The 20,463-nt window shown below is 45.3% G+C and overlaps 1 protein-coding gene across 1 annotated transcript; it reads left to right on the forward strand.

Annotated features, from left to right (window-relative positions):
- Positions 1–11,427: 11,427 nt before the first annotated feature.
- On the forward strand, positions 11,428–20,256 carry LOC138800575 (serine protease 33-like). Its single transcript, XM_069982348.1, has 6 exons — positions 11,428–11,659; positions 14,930–14,953; positions 15,045–15,204; positions 16,785–17,056; positions 18,788–18,957; positions 19,063–20,256. Exons 1-6 carry the CDS (start codon positions 11,560–11,562, stop codon positions 19,624–19,626), a joined length of 1,290 nt encoding a protein of 429 aa, XP_069838449.1. The 5' UTR covers positions 11,428–11,559; the 3' UTR covers positions 19,627–20,256.
- Positions 20,257–20,463: the final 207 nt, after the last annotated feature.

Raw genomic sequence — 20,463 nt, forward strand, 5'->3', positions numbered from 1 at the left:
CTCTGTGAGCTCCAGACTGATACACTGTACATAGCTAGTCCTGCCCTCAGCTGTATCCAGTGTAGACAATGCTCTGTGAGCTCCAGCCTGATACATTGTACATAGCTAGTCCTGCTCTCAGCTGTATCCAGTGTAGACAATGCTCTGTGAGCTCCAGCCTGATACATTGTACATAGCTAGTCCTGCTCTCAGCTGTATCCAGTGTAGACAATGCTCTGTGAGCTCCAGACTGATACATTGTACATAGCTAGTCCTGCTCTGTATCCAGTGTAGACAATGCTCTGTGAGCTCCAGACTGATACATTGTACATAGCTAGTCCTGCCCTCAGCTGTATCCAGTGTAGACAATGCTCTATGAGCTCTACAGCCTGGACTCCAGACTGATACTTTTTACATAGCTAGTCCTGCTCTGTATCCAGTGTAGACAATGCTCTGTGAGCTCTACAGCCTGATACATTGTACATAACTAGTCCTGCTCTCAGCTGTATCCAGTGTAGACAATGCTCTGTGAGCTCCAGACTGATCCATTGTACATAGCTAGTCCTGCTCCCAGCTGTATCCAGTGTAGACAATGCTCTGTGAGCTCTACAGCCTGATACATTGTACATAGCTAGTCCTGCTGTTAGCTGTATCCAGTGTAGACAATGCTCTGTGAGCTCTACAGACTGATACATTGTATATAGCTAGTCCTGCTCTGTATCCTGTGTAGACAATGCTCTGTGAGCTCCAGACTGATACATTGTACAAGGCTAGTCCTGCTCTCAGCTGTGTCCAGTGTAGACAATGCTCTGTGAGCTCTACAGACTGATACATTGTATATAGCTAGTCCTGCTCTTAGCTGTATCCAGTGTAGACAATGCTCTGTGAGCTCCAGAGTGATACATTGTACATAGCTAGTCCTGCTCTCAGCTGTATCCAGTGTAGACAATGCTCTGTGAGCTCCAGAGTGATACATTGTACATAGCTAGTCCTGCTCCCAGCTGTGTCCAGTTTAGACAATGCTCTGTGAGCTCCAGCCTGATACACTGTACATAGCTAGTCCTGCTCTCAGCTGTGTCCAGTGTAGACAATGCTCTGTGAGCTCCAGCCTGATACACTGTACATAGCTAGTCCTGCCCTCAGCTGTATCCAGTGTAGACAATGCTCTGTGAGCTCCAGACTGATACATTGTACATAGCTAGTCCTGCCCTCAGCTGTATCCAGTGTAGACAATGCTCTGTGAGCTCCAGCCTGATACATTGTACATAGCTAGTCCTGCTCTCAGCTGTATCCAGTGTAGACAATGCTCTGTGAGCTCTACAGACTGATACATTGTACATAGCTAGTCCTGCTCTCAGCTGTATCCAGTGTAGACAATGCTCTGTGAGCTCCAGACTGATACATTGTACATAGCTAGTCCTGCTCTCAGCTGTGTCCAGTGTAGACAATGCTCTGTGAGCTCCAGACTGATACATTGTACATAGCTAGTCCTGCTCTCAGCTGTATCCAGTGTACACAATGCTCTGTGAGCTCCAGACTGATACATTGTACATAGCTAGTCCTGCTCTCAGCTGTATCTAGTGTAGACAATGCTCTGTGAGCTCCAGCCTGATACACTGTACATAGCTAGTCCTGCTCTCAGCTGTGTCCAGTGTAGACAATGCTCTGTGAGCTCCAGCCTGATACACTGTACATAGCTAGTCCTGCTCTCAGCTGTATCCAGTGTAGACAATGCTCTGTGAGCTCCAGCCTGATACATTGTACATAGCTAGTCCTGCTCTTAGCTGTATCCAGTGTAGACAATGCTCTGTGAGCTCTACAGACTGATACATTGTACATAGCTAGTCCTGCTCTTAGCTGTATCCAGTGTAGACAATGCTCTGTGATCTCCTGACTGATACATTGTACATAGCTAGTCCTGCTCTGTATCCAGTGTAGACAATGCTCTGTGAGCTCCAGCCTGATACATTGTACATAGCTAGTCCTGCTCTCAGCTGTGTTCAGTGTAGACAATGCTCTGTGAGCTCTACAGACTGATACATTGTACATAGCTAGTCCTGCTCTCAGCTGTATCCAGTGTAGACAATGCTCTGTGAGCTCCAGACTGAAACATTGTACATAGCTAGTCCTGCTCTTAGCTGTATCCAGTGTAGACAATGCTCTGTGAGCTCCAGACTGATACATTGTACATAGCTAGTCCTGCTCTCAGCTGTATCCAGTGTAGACAATGCTCTGTGAGCTCTACAGACTGATACATTGTACATAGCTAGTCCTGCTCTTAGCTGTATCCAGTGTAGACAATGCTCTGTGAGCTCCAGACTGATACACTGTACATAGCTAGTCCTGCTCTCAGCTGTATCCAGTGTAACAGTTGTATCCACTTTGGAGTTGATCGGATACATGATGCGTTTCTATCTTTAGATGCAAACGAGGGTTCCCATCCAGTGACAGCAAGCAGAGATCCTGAAGACTTTCTGGAAAGAGACAAATAAGAGAACAACAATATTCTGCATTAGTGAGGCGTCTGTTCAGGGTCCTAGTGCCTGCCCTCTGTCTGGAGAACCCGCAGGACTGGTCTTACTGCTTTTCCCCAAGGTGCAGGATGCAGGATAAGCTTCACTTAGAGGATGATTCCAGAAGACAAGAGACATCTGCACCAACAGGAAAGAGAAGGATCTGCCTCTGGTGGGCACAGAAGGGGTGGGGGTCCTTACAGTGCAGGACAGAGGGGTCTGCTCACTCTACAACCCTGTCCAGACCCCCTCATCCCAATTCTCCATTGACTCATCTGTTAGTATTGCTTTTTCCCGTACAGGTTCTCCCCACCTGAGGTGACCACCCAGTGCTGCCCCCTGGTCTCCAGGCCCGGACAGAAGTTGTGTTGGTTCCATCCACATCACATATGGGCCATGTTGCTGTTATTGTGATGTATATTGGCAACAATGTGAATAGGGCCAAAATGGATTATGTAACCAGACACTGGCATGGACAGGAGGGGCGCTCTGCCATCCATTGTCCTGTCCTGTGAGCAGCCGCCATCCATTGTCCTGTCCTGTGAGTGTGATGCCCGGGCCCCTAGGGGCCTCTCTGCTGATAGGTGTAGTTACTGGCAGGAGCCGGAGCAGCTGCTGAGCAGAGGATTGTCACGGTTTTGGCACGAGGGTAACACAGCTGAGAACCGGGCTCCTGACCATGCGGGAATACTGGGCATTCGATTCCTCATTGTCCTTAGTCAGGGCACCAATAATTACACCAATGCCAAGGTTCAGAAACAACGGTAGTTGTATATTTATTGTAACGGTGGTAACTAGTAGCAACAGTCTCTCCGGATGCAACCGGGTATAAGGCAGGCTTGAATAAGGCAGAGTAATGGGTGATGCTGCAATAGGCTGTGATGATAGCGCACTGAATGATGGGAGTAGTAGTGATACTGAGGATAAGATGCTGGGCGGAATGAGACTGAGATGAATACTTGCTGTTGATGATCAGAGAAGATGATGAGAGGAATGACTGAAGAACGGCACCTAGATCTGGAGAATAGATGAGAATCTTGAGGACTTGAGAATAGAACATAGCCAGGAACACTTCTGGTAATGCTGCAGCAGACACCGCAGGGCTGCGCCCTTTTGACACAGGAGCAGCAGCAACACACCCTATCCCCTCTGTGGTAGGAGATAGACTGAGGTGGAACAGGAAGTCACATGTTATTCCCCAGCCAAAGCTCAATGACCATTGGGGTTACCATGGCAATAGGGCACAGTCACGTGACATCCAGCCATTGCATCATCACACCATTAGGCATATACAGAGAAATATACATGAGAAGTACCATACTTGAACACTGGGGGGCGACATAATACCATTAGGCACTAATAACTGAATATGCATACAAGAAATGAATGGAACAGCCGACCTGAATACTGAGAGGGGTGACACAATACACACAGTTTGCAGTGGACCATAGCTTTCCAGAACAGGAATGGTTATAATAAAGGTGCAGAGATAAAGTTATGGAGAAATAGTCTGTTCTGGGACACTGCATGAGTGGTTGCCGTCCATTGTCCTGTCTTGTAAGTGGTCGCCGTCCATTGTCCTGTCCTGTGAGTGGTCGCTGTCCATTGTCCTGCCTTGTGAGTGGTCGCCATCCATTGTCCTGTCTTGTGAACGTCCTCTGTCCATTGTCCTGTGAGTGGCCGCCCTCCATTGTCCTGTCCTGTGAGTGGTCGCCGTCCATTGTCCTGTCTTGTGAACGTCCTCTGTCCATTGTCCTGTGAGTGGCCGCCCTCCATTGTCCTGTCCTGTGAGTGGCCGCCATCCATTGTCCTGTCTTGTGAACGTCCTCTGTCCATTGTCCTGTGAGTGGCCGCCCTCCATTGTCCTGTCCTGTGAGTGGTTGCCGTCCATTGTCCTGCCCTGTGAGTGGCCGCCATCCATTGTCCTATCCTGTGAACGTCCAATGTCCATTGTCCTGTAAATGGACACCATCCATTATCCTGCCCTGTGAACGGCCGCTGTCCATTGTCCTGTCCTGTGAGGAGATGGTGGCCCTAGGGATAAGACAAAAGTGTCCGCTGGGATTCCTCATACAGGAGACCTTACACCCAATAAGCCCCTAAGCTGTGTAACAGAGACTAATGGGGGATCAGGATGGATCAGAAACTTGAACCTTTAAGTCTCATATAATAACACAATGACTGGTGGAGAATGGAAACTTGTGCCGGACATCTGGTTCAGTCACATGACCTGCCCCACCATGTCCCTCCACATGGGTTAGCCAGAGAACAAGTGAACGGCCTTGGAACAGCCACCATGGTCATTAGTATTATGATGGGAAACATGATGACACTTACTCAAAAAACACAGATACTTAAAGGGGAATTCCAGCCCTAGTGTACAAATGAATATCCTGCTAGTGTGAGAGGTTGGAAAGAAACCCATACTTACCTAACCCCAGTCCCCGCTGCTCCCTCAAAGCTCCCATTCACCTCTGTCCAGTCCCTCCATCTTCCCAGTCAAACACTCTGGATCAGGACCTGTCATCTCAGCCAATCACTGATCGAGACAGAAGAGAACAGCTGTCAGTGATTGGCTGAGCCCGCAGGTCCTGCTCCAGAGCACTTGTCTAGGGGCTGGACTGAAGTGAGCCGGAGCTGTGGGCGAGCAGCAGGGGACTGGGGCTAGGTGAGTATGGTTTTTTTTCTACCCCCTTTACCTCGGGCCGGCTCCAGGTGTTTGTGGGCTCTTGGGCGACAGAACCTCAGTGATATCACATATTATACCGCACATCACCAGAAGGACTTCCTCCCCCTCTCACCCAGCACTGGAGTCAGGACTTGTGATATTACGGCTTTTTATTCCCACCATCTTGTGTGATTTTATACAAATAATATAAATCCAGGAGGGCGGCTATCTTTACCTCTGATGGCTCTGAGCCTGAACCTCTGACTATTAGTGACTAACAGCAAGTGGCGGTATTATATTGTCCTGTTCCTCTATCCTCAGAGCCACCAGATATATACCCCAACTAGCTATTATTTTCTGTGTAATGTTGAAGCTTATTGGTGCTGCCCCCTTCTGGCCTGACCTTAAACTACTAACACTATTGATTGTTCCTATTCCTGTGATGGAAGTGTCAGCAGAAACTGTGCCCTCTAGTGGTGGTTGGTGATAATGCTGAGAGGTGACCCTGGCAGACTGCCCTGATATATAGTGACAGGGTTGTCTGTGCAGGGTCCATTATCTCAGGACGCCACAGTGTAATATGAATGTGTCCCTACTCTAGATGTGGGGAATGTGGACCCTCAACAGTGCTGTGTTACACCATTTATCTGGGCCCCCAATGGTGGAGAAAAGGCGGCCATACATCTTCAATAATTGTCACCCGATGGTTCGGCCAACATCTCCCGGCCTCTCCATACATAAGTCAGACGCTCCTCTCCTTCTCTCCACCCACGTCATGTCAGTGGAGAGTCAGGAGTCACACACCTTACACTGTTGGTCAGTCCCACCGGTACCAGAGAATTCGGCTGTCTTTGGTATAGGGTGTATGGGCACCATCAAGCAGATACTGTATTACCTACTGGACTATAGATCTTGCCATCTCACAGGGGGATTCTGGGGGATCTATATGGTGCCAATCTGATCATTTGTGGCTTCTGGCTGGAATTATCAGTTCAACATGGACAGCTGTGACTATATCTCTTATATACCAGCTGTGACTATATCTCTTATATAGCTATATACCAGCAGTAAATATATCTCATGTATCACTATATACCCGCAGTGACTGTATCTCTTATGTAACTATATACCAGCAGTGACTGTATCTCATATATACCTATATACCAGCAGAGAAAAAAAAAAAAAAAAAATATATATATATATATATATATATATATATATATATATATAAAACATACATAAAAATACACATACCAGCAGTGAGTATAACTGACAGATACTAGCAATGTAGATATAGCATGTATAATTATATACCAGCAGTGTAGATATAGCATGTATAATTATATACCAGCAGTGTAGATATAGCATGCATAATTATATACCAGCAGTGTAAATATAGCATGCATAATTATTTACCAGCAGTGTAGATATAGAATGCATAATTATATACCAGCAGTGTAGATATAGCATGCATAATTATTTACCAGCAGTGTAGATATAGAATGCATAATTATTTACCAGCAGTGTAGATATGGCATGCATAATTATATACCAGCAGTGTAGATATAGCATGCATAATTATATACCAGCAGTGTGGATATAGCATGCATAATTATATACCAGCAGTGTAGATATAGCATGCATAATTATATACCAGCAGTGTAGATATAGCATGTATAATTATATACCAGCAGTGTAGATATAGCATGCATAATTATTTACCAGCAGTGTAGATATAGAATGCATAATTATATACCAGCAGTGTAGATATAGCATGAATAATTATATACCAGCAGTGTAGCTATAGCATGCATAATTATATACCAGCAGTAAAGATATAGCATGCATAATTATATACCACCAGTGTAGATAAAGCGTTCATAATTATATACCAGCAGTATAGATATAGCATGAATAATTATATACCAGCAGTGTAGATATAGCATGAATAATTATATACCAGCAGTGTAGCTATAGCATGCATAATTATACACCAGCAGTGTAGATATAGCATGTATAATTATATACCAGCAGTGTAGATAAAGCGTTCATAATTATATACCAGCAGTATAGATATAGCATGTATAATTATATACCAGCAGTGTAGATATAGCATGCATAATTATATACCAGCAGTGTAGATATAGCATAAATAATTATATACCAGCAGTGTAGATATAGTATGTATAATTATATACCAGCAGTGTAGATATAGAATGCATAACTATATACCAGTAGTGTATATACTGCACACATAATTGGAAAGAAAAAGTGCCAACCTTTGAGACCCCCTAATAGTGACACCCTCAGAGACCACTAGTGACTGCTTCTGCCTCAGAGACCACTAGTGACTGCTTCTGCCTCAGAGACCACTAGTGACTGCTTCTGCCTCAGAGACCACTAGTGACTGCTTCTGCCTCAGAGACCACTAGTGACTGCTTCTGCCTCAGAGACACCTAGTGACTGCTTCTGCCTCAGAGACCACTAGTGACTGTTTCTGCCTCAGAGACCACTAGTGACTGCTTCTGCCTCAGAGACACCTAGTGACTGTTTCTGCCTCAGAGACCACTAGTGACTGCTTCTGCCTCAGAGAGTCCTGAGTGGGGTGGTCTTTAAGCCTCCAACAAGTATGTTCAGTGATGCAGAAACCTAACTATATTCCTTCCCATCTGACATGCATTGCTCTGGAGGTTCTAGGAAGCCTAGAAAACTTCACAGTGCAGATATGGCCGAGTCTCCAATTAGACCAGGACCAATATATATGACGCTTTTGTCACACTCATAGCTCCTGAACTGATCAACCAGGAGAAAGGAAAGACGGGTGCAGCAGCAGCACTCACCAGCCTGGGGGCCACCCGCACAGGCCACAGAGGGAGCAGACCTTTTAGTTTTGGCGAACCCCAATGGGTTGGCTCAGGGCACCCCACAGTTTAGCGATAGTCAGCCAGGCAATGCCATCTTAGTTACATGAGACTGACAGGGAAGAAGTTTCCACCCCATCAGGAACCTAAAAATCTGCCACCTGAGATCAGATGCTCATCTCGCCTCATGGCAGATGCAGCCCTGTATAGGACATTAGTGTTATCCTTGGTGAGATTAATAATAAACATCTACACAGATGAAGCTATGAGATGCCTTCACATATACACTCTATGGCTATGTTCACACGGCGTATGTTTCTGTCCGTAGTGCGAACCTCGAACATACGCACGTAGTTTTAAGGTTGATGCTTTCGCTTGAAAGTATACGATATACGGCCGCACAGTGCACACTACGTATGAGCTTACGGCCAGATCGTATACGGCGCCGTGAAAAATGAACACGACCATTGTTTAAAGGGGGAAATGTTGAAATTCACGGCCGTGGATTTCCATGCGGTCCCGTACGGAGAACTTATTTCAGCCAAATTGAACTTGATTTTTCGATCCAAAAGGTTCTGTGAGTTTTATTGGGCTGGGCGAAGATTTCCAAGTAAATTACCTGCCTCAGATCGCTTCGAAACAAGCTAGGGAAGCAGAACTGTACTACGGGCGTATGTTCGCGGTTCGTATGCATCCGGCCGCATGTCTATTTTTCCCACGCCCATAGTTTCAGCCACACATGTACGGCGACGTAAGAACTACAGCCGGACTCATACGCAGTGTGAACATAACCTATAGAAGCATGAGAGCAGATGACTCCAAGATGACTGGGCTGGAGGACGCGTTCTGCTCTTTTACCACTTGGTGTCTCACTTTTCATTTTATGGCACCTCTGAATGTTTATGAAGGGTTAATATTGCACTTGTTTGTGTCGCTGTTCCACCAATCCTTGAGCTGGATACCTCACATGACACAGCCTATCACACACTCAGGGTTAGTCTGTTCCAGAAGTCCTGTACGCTCCTATAAAACCCCTCGTTACTTTCTGGGTGGGGTCTTCCAGTTATTGGTGTTTAGAGAGAAGCTCTACCTAATTGGTGTAACACAGTGACAATGCAGTGCTAAAGCCCAAGGTGGGGTAGCTACCGTCCAGCGATCAACCTTTCCTACGTCTAGGGTGACTATTCTACATGTTCAAATCAGGATGTTCCAAGAAAGAGGTTCAGCGGAGCAAAGTGCAGATAAAGCCGAAGTACCCCATTGATCTTCGCTTGGCCATCTCAAGGTTGCGCAAGCCCAGTGCTCGTGTTACCAGAACTGGCACTCAGTGATCTTTCTGGAAGAAGGTGGAATCTCTTCCAAACCATGAGTATGAGTTTATTCAAGATTTCTACAAGTCACCCTGACGGAATTTTGCTAGTCACCTTGGTAGCTTCCCATATACAGGACACTCACCTGTATATAATACAGCTGATATGTCTATATAGTAACCTGTATATACAGGACACTCACCTGTATATAATACAGCTGATATGTCTATATAGTAACCTGTATATACAGGACACTCACCTCTATATAACACAGCTGATATGTCTATATAGTAACCTGTATATACAGGACACTCAGCTCTATATAATACAGCTGATATGTCTATATAGTAACCTGTATATACAGGACACTCACCTGTATATAATACAGCTGATATGTCTATATAGTAACCTGTATATACAGGACACTCACCTGTATATAATACAGCTGATATGTCTATATAGTAACCTGTATATACAGGACACTCACCTGTATATAATACAGCTGATATGTCTATATAGTAACCTGTATATACAGGACACTCACCTGTATATAATACAGCTGATATGTCTATATAGTAACCTGTATATACAGGACACTCACCTGTATATAATACAGCTGATATGTCTATATAGTAACCTGTATATACAGGACACTCACCTGTATATAACACAGCTGATATGTCTATATAGTAACCTGTATATACAGGACACTCACCTCTATATAATACAGCTGATATGTCTATATAGTAACCTGTATATACAGGCCACTCACCTCTATATAACACAGCTGATATGTCTATGTGTTACCATTATACCTGTATATACAGAAGCAGCCGCCACCCTCCGTTACATAATGTCCTGAGTGGTGATTTATAGTTGTTCCTGTACGGTGAGGAATCTCGTCTTCCGGCCGTGTTGTATGGCACACAGTGTACGCTGTAGCTGGAGGGGTTGGTGCAGGTGATGGAGCGCTGTCACCTGGGCGGCCGGGCTTCATGGAAACACAGCACTCTAATAGAGACTGCCAAGAGAAACCACTATCCATGTCAGTGCAACGTGACCTCACAACTATGTGTATAGTATACAGAGAGAAACACACAGGAGGTGGGGCTATGAGTACTTCTCTATACACAGGATATATAGGGGGCGGGGCTGTGACTATCTCTCTATACACATGATATACAGGGGGCGGGGCTGTGACTACCTCTCTATACACAAGGTATACAGGGGCGGGGCTGTGACTACCTCTCTATACACAAGGTATACAGGGGCGGGGCTGTGACTACCTCTCTATACACAAGGTATACAGGGGCGGGGCTGTGACTACCTCTCTATATACATGATATACAGGGGCGGGGCTGTGACTATCTCTCTATACACATGGTGGGGGTCGGGGCTGTGACTACCTCTCTATACACATGATATAATGTGGGCGGGCTATGACTACCTCTCGAAAAACAGGATATATAGGGGGCGGGGCTGTGACTACCTCTCTATACACATGATATAATGTGGGCGGGCTATGACTACCTCTCGAAAAACAGGATATATAGGGGGCGGGGCTGTGACTACCTCTCTATACACATGATATAATGTGGGCGGGCTATGACTACCTCTCGAAAAACAGGATATATAGGGGGCGGGGCTGTGACTACCTCTCTATACACATGATATACAGGTTACTTACTGGTTAGAGACTGGCCCATGATGGGGCTGTCTTCTACAGACCACCATGCTGCCATATAATGTATCCGAGAAGCTGTGTAACTTCCCCGTCCTCTGTGAACGTTGCGGTGACGTTGATATTATTGTATCCGTGCCCGGTGATCTGCACAGAATTCATATTATTGATACGTAAAGCAATTAATTCCTAATTAGTTTTGCTTCTGTTAATCTGCTCATCGTGTCCCCGGGACAATCAAAATCATTCATAAATTATATTTATTATGTTTACAAAAATTGGACCAACTCTACTGGAAGACAATGGAGGCTCAGTCCCGGAGCGAGGACACGGAACAATCTGTCTACTGTCACAGGGATGGAGGAGGCTACAAAAGGCAGATGGAGACGGTGCAGCCAGTCATTCACCTGCCAGAGGAGACACTGGGGACCCATGAGATGGTATCTGGTATACAGGCCAAGAATAGGACATAACATCTTAGATACAAGATAGAGGTGAGAGTCCTTGAGTCCTGTCAACTACATCCTGTGAAGCAGCCATACTGACAATGGAGACCCTCCGGCCGAGACGCAATACCTGGCCTCTCCATGGACATGGACATCCCATGAACTGGAAGACCACCTCTGTCATCCTACTTCTAGCAATGGGTGAGTGATCTGAACAGACTGCATGATGGGAAACCTCACCTTCTCATGAAGCCAAGCAACCCCCATGCCCTATGTACTAGGATGTCTCCAAGAAAAGAGTTTACTCCCCCCTATACTGTCCTCGGTCTTCAGGGAATGTAAAGTCATCCTCAATGACTACTTTACACCATTAGGGAAGATATGGTAGAAACATAGATACCTGATATGATGAAAAATACTTTCTGACAGAAAAAGATTCCCCCGTCCCCCTGGCCCATCTAGTCTGCCTGTATATTATATATTATAAGGATACATATATGTTCACCCAATCAGATTATCATTCACTTTCCCTGGAATTACCCACCACATTGGCTGGAAGTTTGTTTCGAGCACGTAAATTTTCTCGTTTTTGTCCACCGGTTCACTACTTTACACGACCAGGGAACATACACGTAGCAATCAATATCATAGACCCTTAAAGGGATAGACAATTAGCTCTAGAACTAGACAATAGGGGAATATACACCTAGCGGGACATTTAGGAAGTCTGATGTTTTTTACGCCGGGCTTACAAATGTCCCCGTGGCTCCATAGCTCAGAGGATTTATGTAGAGGCGCACTGCCTCGGAGCGAATGAAATGAAACCTATGCCAGCTCAGAGCTGGCGTGGGTTTCAGTATCATTTTCCCCCCAGAGAAAAAGATAAATGCGCCCCCCCGCGCCCCCTCTGCGTTCAACACCCCCCCCCTCGTAACGCCATCTCACTGGCGCAGGAGGCACAGATCGGCCCAACGCAAATAAAATATTCGCAAATAGACCATTTGCGAATATTTTACGCCGATCAGACCCATCTGCGCCTAAAAAAGGCACTTTAGCTGTTTAATAAATTTCCCCCTTAATTCCCTCCCTAGGCTAGACCATCAGAGAATATACACAGTTCCCTCACAACCCTAGACAATAGGGGAATATACATTTAGTTCCTTCACTACTGTAAACAATAAGAGAATATACACTTAAAGTGACTCTGTACCCACAATCCGACCCCCCCAAACCACTTGTACATTCGGATAGCTGCTTTTAATCCAAGATCTGTCCTGCGGTCCGTTCGGTAGATGATGCAGTTATTGTCATAAAAAAATTACTTTTAAACTTGCAGCCCTGTGCCCAACGACCGGGGCTTAGATTGTGTATGCATTAGGCTGGCACACCCTCTCCGTCCCTCCTCCCCGCCCTTCTTATCATTAGGAAAGCTCCAGGCAGATTGTCTCCTATTCCTCACCTGTGTGAATACTGAACATGGGCTGGAAAATGTTCTAGGGGCATTCCTAATGATGAGGAGGGACGGAGAGCTTGTGCCAGCCTAATGCATAGACATTCTAAGCCCCGGCCGTTGGGCACGGGGCTGCAAGTTTAAAAGTTGCTTTTTAGGACAATAACTGCATCACCTGCCGAACGGACCCCAGGACAGATCTGGGATTAATAGCCGCTATCCGAAGGTACAAGTGTGTGTGTGTGTGGGGGTCAATTTGTGGATGCAGAGACGCTTTAAGGCCCTATTACATGAAAGCAATTATCGGTCGTATTTGGCCGATTATTAGCAATTAATGGCTGATAATGGATTTATGTAATAAAAGGCAACGATCAGCCGATATGCACAATGTCAACTGATCGTTACCTTTCAAAGTTTTTTAACATGTTGAAAGATGAACAACTTATATACTGTAGCAACGGGCTGCTGCCATCGCTCCGTGCAAGAGGAGCAACTTGAGCAGACTGCCACTATCCTCTATGGACTGCCCGGATGATTTAATGATCGCACCTCGCAGCTCCCTGTGCAACCCCCCCCCCCCCCCCCTGGCGAATTACCCTCAGAGAGCGGGGAACGAGGAGCGAGCAATCAGTAAACTAACAAGTCAGTGCTCGCTTGCTCTTGCTGATCGCCCGGTAATAGGCACACAGTTCCCTCTCTACCCTAAACAATAAGAGATTATACACTTAGTTCTCTCATTACTGTAGACCATCAGAGAATATACACTTAGGGCCACATGTATCATCCGGCGAATGGATGATTTTCGGCGGAAAGTGCCGATTTGCGTCTTTTTTTAAGCAAAAATGGCGGATTTGCGAATAAAATATTCGCAAATCGGCACTTTCCGCCGAGTACGCCAGGGGGCGGAAAGGGGGCGGAAAAGGGGCGGAGAGTGGGCGGAACGGAGGGTGCGGACTCAGAGTCCGCACGATTTATCATCCGTTCCGCCAAAATGTACGCCGAAAACCTACTCCAGTTCTCAGCTGGCGTAGGTTTTCGGCGGTGCGCAACGGCGCGCATGGGATTTATGTAGAGGCAGTCCGCCTCTACATAAATCTCCGTAGCGCCGGAGCTGCGGGGGCATTTTTACGTCCGGCGTAAAAAACGCCGGACTTAATAAATGCCTCCCTGAGTTCCCTCACTACCCTAGATGATTAGAGGATGTACATTTAGTTCCCTCACAACTCTAGATGACCAGAAGATGTTTGCTTAGTTCCCTCACTACCCTAGATAACCAGAAGATGTACACTTAGTTCCCTCACTACCCTAGATGACCAGAGGATGTACACTTAGTTCCCTCACTACCCTAGACCATTAAACACTTTGAAATTGAGAAACACAAGATAAATGGTAAGTTGGGGCACTACTTTGCTGGTTGCACAGGGCACTCTTTTCTATTAAACCAGTCATGTATCAAAAGAGGAGAACTTCTCCAGTGTGTGTGGCCCTAATCCCTGCACAGTATCAAAAACATTAGGACATGTGGAGGGTGAGTAAGCAGAAAGTGGGGTCCAGTCATCAGGACAGAGGGTCCATAGACCGACAGAGGAATCACTGCATCAGCTGCTGCAGCTATACCTATACTGGGACAGCTATACATGTACTGGGATACCTATACCTATACTGGGACAGCTATACTTATACTGGGACAGCTATACTTATACATCTCAGTGATGGAAACGACTAAGGAGTTATTCACACTCCTGTATAGTCAGATATTATAAGTTACCAAAATATATTTTACCACCAATGTTTTCAGTGTTTTATAATATATATGCCATGTGTTAACTTTTAGGGCCACTAAATATGGTGGTTTTGATGGTTTCCCTACAGGAGCCGCCCCTTGGCTGGGTCCTTCCCGGAGGGATATCTGGCTAGTCCTGCGTCTCGAGACTCCTAAATGAGGCTCCACAGGCTCCTCTTTTACATATTTATGTATTAACAACAGAGTGTAATCTCTCCATTTTGTTTTTTTTTTCTAGGTATTGTGGTGAAAACAGCTGCAGGTATCTATCGATCTATCAAATCTTTTTACTATCTATCTATATTTGTCTTAGTGTTGCCTACAATCTTGTCTTTGTCTCCTCTACCTTGCAGGTAGACTTCAGCAGTCGTTCTCGCAGCGTGTTGTAGGTGGACAGGATGCGGAGTTCGGGGAGTGGCCCTGGCAGATCAGTCTTATATATAATAAGTATCCAGTCTGTGGAGGGTCTCTAATCTCCGACAAATGGGTAGCAACTGCAGCACATTGTGTAGTGTAAGTCCCATGCCAAATTTGTTATGAAACCTGTGTTCTCTCTAATGGATCATCTTACTTGGTAGGTTTGGACTGGTTGGACAGTAGTTCCTAGGGTTGCACTGGTTGGAGAGTAGTTCCAAGGGCTGGACTGGTTGCAGAATAGTTCTTAGGGCTTGACTGGTTAGGGAGTTGTTTCTAGGGTTGCACTGGTTGGAGAGTAGTTCCTAGGGCTGGACTGGTTGGAGAGTAGCTTCTAGGTTTGGACTGGTTGGAGATTAGTTCCTAGAGTTGCACTGGGTGGAGAGCAGTTCCTAGGGCTGGAGTGGTTGGAGAATAGTTCCTAGAGCTGGACTGGTTATGGAGATGTTTCTAGGTTTGGACCGGTTGGACTGTAGTTCCTAGGGCTGGACTGGTTGGACAGTAGTTCCTGGGGCTTGACTGGTTGGACAGTAGTTACTAGGGTTGCACTGGTTAGGGAGTTGTTTTTAGGTTTGGACTGGTTGAGGAAAAGTTTCTGGGGTTGATTGGTAGGGGATTAGTTCCTAGGGTTGAACTGGTTTAGATAAAGTTTCTGTGGTTGGACTGGTTGAAGAATACTTTTTAGGGTTGGGCTAGTAGGGAAGTGATTGGGTTGGACTGGTTGGGGAATAGTCTCTAAGATTGAGCTAGTAGGGTAGAGGTTTATAGGATTGGACTACTTTGAAATCTCTAGGGTTGGACTGGTCTTCAGAACCTCTCACAACCCTCATCCAGAATTATTAAAGGGAACCTGTCAACCCCCGTGCCATGACAGAGCCTGGCCAACCCCCCGGTGCAGACCCATTTACTTACGGCTTCCAAAAAGTCTCAGAGCCCATTCGGCAGCTGAGATATTCCCATCAGAAGCCGCACGTGCGCTCACCAGAGATGAGTCAGAGCCCATAGAGAATGACGGCTCCAGTCATTCTCTATGGACATCGGACTCATATCTGGTGAGTGCGTGCACGGCTTCGGACAGGGATATCTCGGCGGCGGGACAGGCTCCGGGACCGAGACTTCTCGGAAGCAGTAAGTATAATAGTTTGGACCGGGGGGGGGTCGGCCGGGAGGGTCTCCTTTAACATTGTTTATATGTTCCAGTAGGGACCCATCTATTAGCGAATAAAGTAGTAATTAAATTCACAATGATTTTCTCCAATCAGCCAAATATTTTCTAGTCTGATCCCAATATCTTTTGGAATGACTCCTTTTGCTTCTATATTTATATAACAGTTTTATCTTTTTCGTTAATTTTCCTTATTTCCATTCAGAAACCTCTTTAAGCAATGATAAGGCTTATTATTTACTCCGATAAACTCCACCTGTAATACCCCTCCTGACCACATGGTGTGCTGTCAATGCGAAACATATCTCTGAGTCCCATACAGCATAAAGCACTTCCAATAAGGCTCATGAGTCAACAGCACCACCTTGTGGTAGGAGGATCTGAACATTTATGCAGCACATTTGCTTTATTCAGAATACAGTGATCTATTGTGTCTCATATCAGTGATTGTCAGACTTGTGTTTTCTTAGTTATTTTGTAGCTTATATTGATATATTTTTAATTTTCCCCATAGGAGCAGAAATTTCAGTAACTTCCATGTTCTGTTGGGGGTTCTGAACCTCACTGGGACAAGTCCCACACAGTTTTCTGTGGCAGTAACCACCGTCATCGTCCATCCTGCTTACAGTGGGGATGGAACCCGTGGAGACCTGGCGCTTATGGGACTGGCCAAAGCTGTGACCTTTAATAACAATATTCGGCAAGTTGCTCTTCCATCCCAAAACCAGGAGTTCCAGAGTGGGACAATGTGCTGGCTTACCGGCTGGGGGCGCATTGCTGAAAATGGTGAGGAACCAAAAAATTTTGTGAGGAACCAAAAAATGTTGCCCTTTAACCCTTTATAACCGGGGTTCTTACCAAGAACAGTAAAGACTTGTCCGGTATAATTTTCCCTTTATAAAATGAATTCTACCAAATGTATAAACCTATATCTCAAGAGCCTGAGTAGAAGAAATCCACAGGACTCTATAAACATTCATCCAAGTCCTGTAATTGTTAAGTTGAGGTGATGTGAGAAGTTCTGGATTTTCCAGAAGAGAGTCTATGGTGGAGCTGAAGGTCATGTGACCTGTGACCTGAATGGTTATTCCCATCTCTTTTCATAGCACGTTCTTAGAACTTGTCATAATTTTCTCATTCAACTGGTTGGGTCATCAGATTTGCTTACACGGACACTAGGGCCAGTTTCTTAGGAAGTCAATGACTCAACAACTTAACACAGATGTCCTTGGTTGGCTTTCAGATCCCAATGAGAGAGCAGAACCGAGCCAATGATCAGCCAATACCTGCTGGACTCTTCCAGTCCTGAGTTCCAGGGCACAGGCTTTTTTTTTTTTTGCACAAATCAATAGTCCAGGTGATTTTAAGAAACGTTGTAATTGGGTTTATTAGGCAAATATGCCATTATCTGCATTCAAAAAGACTTTCCCCAGGTCCCCCCCCCTCCTCTCTCTCATCCTTTGCTCATTATCAGGAAATTGCATCTCATTTATATCAAACGTGCCCTGTCTGTTCTATGGAGAGGGGAGGGGGGGAGTGAGATTAGTCGCCAGCAGCGAACAGAGAACAAAGGATTACACAGCGGGAGCTGTGTGAAAGCCGGTATCCAGAGGCCAGAGAGGTCAGTGCTGACTTCATAGAAGATAGCCAGTGATGTAGCTGTAAATTAACTCTTTGTTGTCCTGTCTTGGTTCCTCACCTCCCTCCACCCCTCCCCTCTCCATAGAAAACCATGAAGACAGGGGGGAGAGCTTCAAACTACTTTTACATGATAAAAATGCATTTTTCGGCTAATAAACCCAATTACAAAGTTTCTTAAAAAATAATCTGTACTATTAATTTCTGCAAAAATAAATAAATAAATAAATCAAACGGCAGTGACACTTTAAGTGTAGAGTAGGGTCCAGCAGCACCAGAAGATCCCTGTATAAGCACACTGCACGATGCACACTGGGGCCCACCATCTCAGTAAGTGGGTATAAGTGCAGGAGTGAAACAAGTCCAACAGCATCCAGTCTTGCAAAATCTTCAATTCTTTCTTGAGCCCACAAGCAGAAAAATGATGTTTCGACTTGCAATGAGTCGTTGTCAGGTATCTCGACAATTAGCCATTATCCATTAAAGGGTTATTCCAGTCATTGAGCACTTTTCCCCCATCCACAGAAGAGGTGTCTGGTAGTGAGGTGTCCAACCTCTAGAACCACTGGCGGTCTGAAGACCTGGAACCCAACTCTTCCTCATGCATTAGATGGTGGGTTTTCACCTATTCCATTCTGTATGGGGGCCACCAAAGATACAGTAGTTGGATTTGTACTCAGTTATCTCCAGTGAGAAAGTCTCAAGCTAATACAGTACTATGAAATGTAGTGTATGTATAAAGAATGGAACAAACTTCCATCTTCTATGAACTGTTTAATATTTGACAGATGACGACAACCTTGGTCCCATCCCCCTGTTCTTGTATTTAGCTTCCGCATCCGTTCAGGAAATATTAATACGTCTTCTTCTTGGTTCTAGTAAAACTCCCAGCTCCGCACACATTACAGAAGGTCCAGCTTCCTCTTATGAATTATTCAGAGTGCGATGAAATGTTCCAGAAAGCCTTCAACCTTACGTTTCCCCCAGAGTATGTTACACAAGACATGATCTGTGCCGGCTACCCCGAAGGCAAGAAAGATGGCTGCCAGGTGAGAAGTTGTCACCTATAAGGGCTTCATAGCACAAACTGTACATTGTCTCCTAGTTGACCGAGAATGGACAATGATATAACTTTGTAATGTTGTACTCTACAGGGGGATTCTGGGGGACCATTAGTGTGCCAATCTGGTGGATCCTGGTTTCTGGTTGGCATCGTGAGCTGGGGTGATGGTTGTGCCCAGCCACAAAAACCTGGAGTCTATACCAAAGTCAGTAGCTTTTCTGACTGGATGAAAGGTTATATATGTTCTGATTCAGTGTCGGAGACAAAAGTCAGTGCAGTGACCGTGAAGAAGAACACTCAGGTCACACATAAGTCAAAAATGGCGTCCTTCACCTTGCCTAAAGTCATTACCCAGGGCATTGCGTATATTGTCTTCACCTCAGCTAAAGGGATTGACCAGGGCGCGCCATCTCCAGCCACCACCTCATCTAAAATGATTGACCAGGGAACGCCATCTCCAGCCAACACCTCATCTAAAGTGATGGATCAAGGTTCTGCATCTCTGCTATTCAACCTATTTAGGGTCACCGAGCCTCAAGCCTTCACCTCATCTAAAGAGACGGATCCAGACACCATCTCAGCTGGGAGGAGACTCCAAGCATCAATAAGTCTTACAGTTGTGGTTGTGATGAGCAGAATTCTGGATGTTGTATGAGAAATATTTTCTTGTCTGTATATAGTGTACATTTTTTATACTTCTGAGTAAAGACTCAAAAGTCACATAAAGAAGAACAAAAATCTATGAAAGTTGTCATCATATTGGAGTAAGAAAAATTAGATTTTGATCAGCGTAAATCATGATAAATGAGGAGCGGGAGGAGACCACACCTCCTCCCCACCTTATCACGCCCCCGCAAGCTCCGCCAGCCCGCCTATCAGGCAAGCGTGGCATATGGGAGGCTTACGCCAGGGAGAAGGGGGTGAATCTGCACCTTCTCCTGGTGTACACCTTGGACGTATGTTTCATAAATGTCCCCCCATTAATATATGTACAAAAACACTTATGGGGTCATAATGACCACAGGTGCCCTCGGCCACTCTGACTAACCAATATAATGAGATCTCCAGCAGTCTGACATACAGCACCCAGCCAGATAGCAATAAAGGAGCAATACTTTGCACACTTAATTCAATGCTATAAAAATATAACTTGGAGGTACATGTCCAGGCAAAAAACTATGAACATCCGTGCTTAGTTCGTAAGAGAGTCAAATCAGGAGACGAAGAACCCTCTGAGGAGGAAACATCTGTGGAACCACAGCTTAAAGATTAAGCCCTTGGGCTTAAAGGGTTAATGCCAACCTGTAACTTATCAGATGAAAATAGAATTGTACATGGTACCAGATATAAAAATATTATATATTCATACATGCAATACATGATTATACATGCAATGAAGATTAAACAGGAAGGGACATGTTATTTCCAGATCATCCTGTGAGAGAAAGAGAGGAAGGGAGACACAAACCTGGCAGTGATATCTCTTCCTCTC

Source organism: Dendropsophus ebraccatus, chromosome 9 (genome assembly GCF_027789765.1).
Source record: "Dendropsophus ebraccatus isolate aDenEbr1 chromosome 9, aDenEbr1.pat, whole genome shotgun sequence".
In the NCBI taxonomy this organism is placed as follows: Eukaryota; Metazoa; Chordata; class Amphibia; order Anura; family Hylidae; genus Dendropsophus; species Dendropsophus ebraccatus.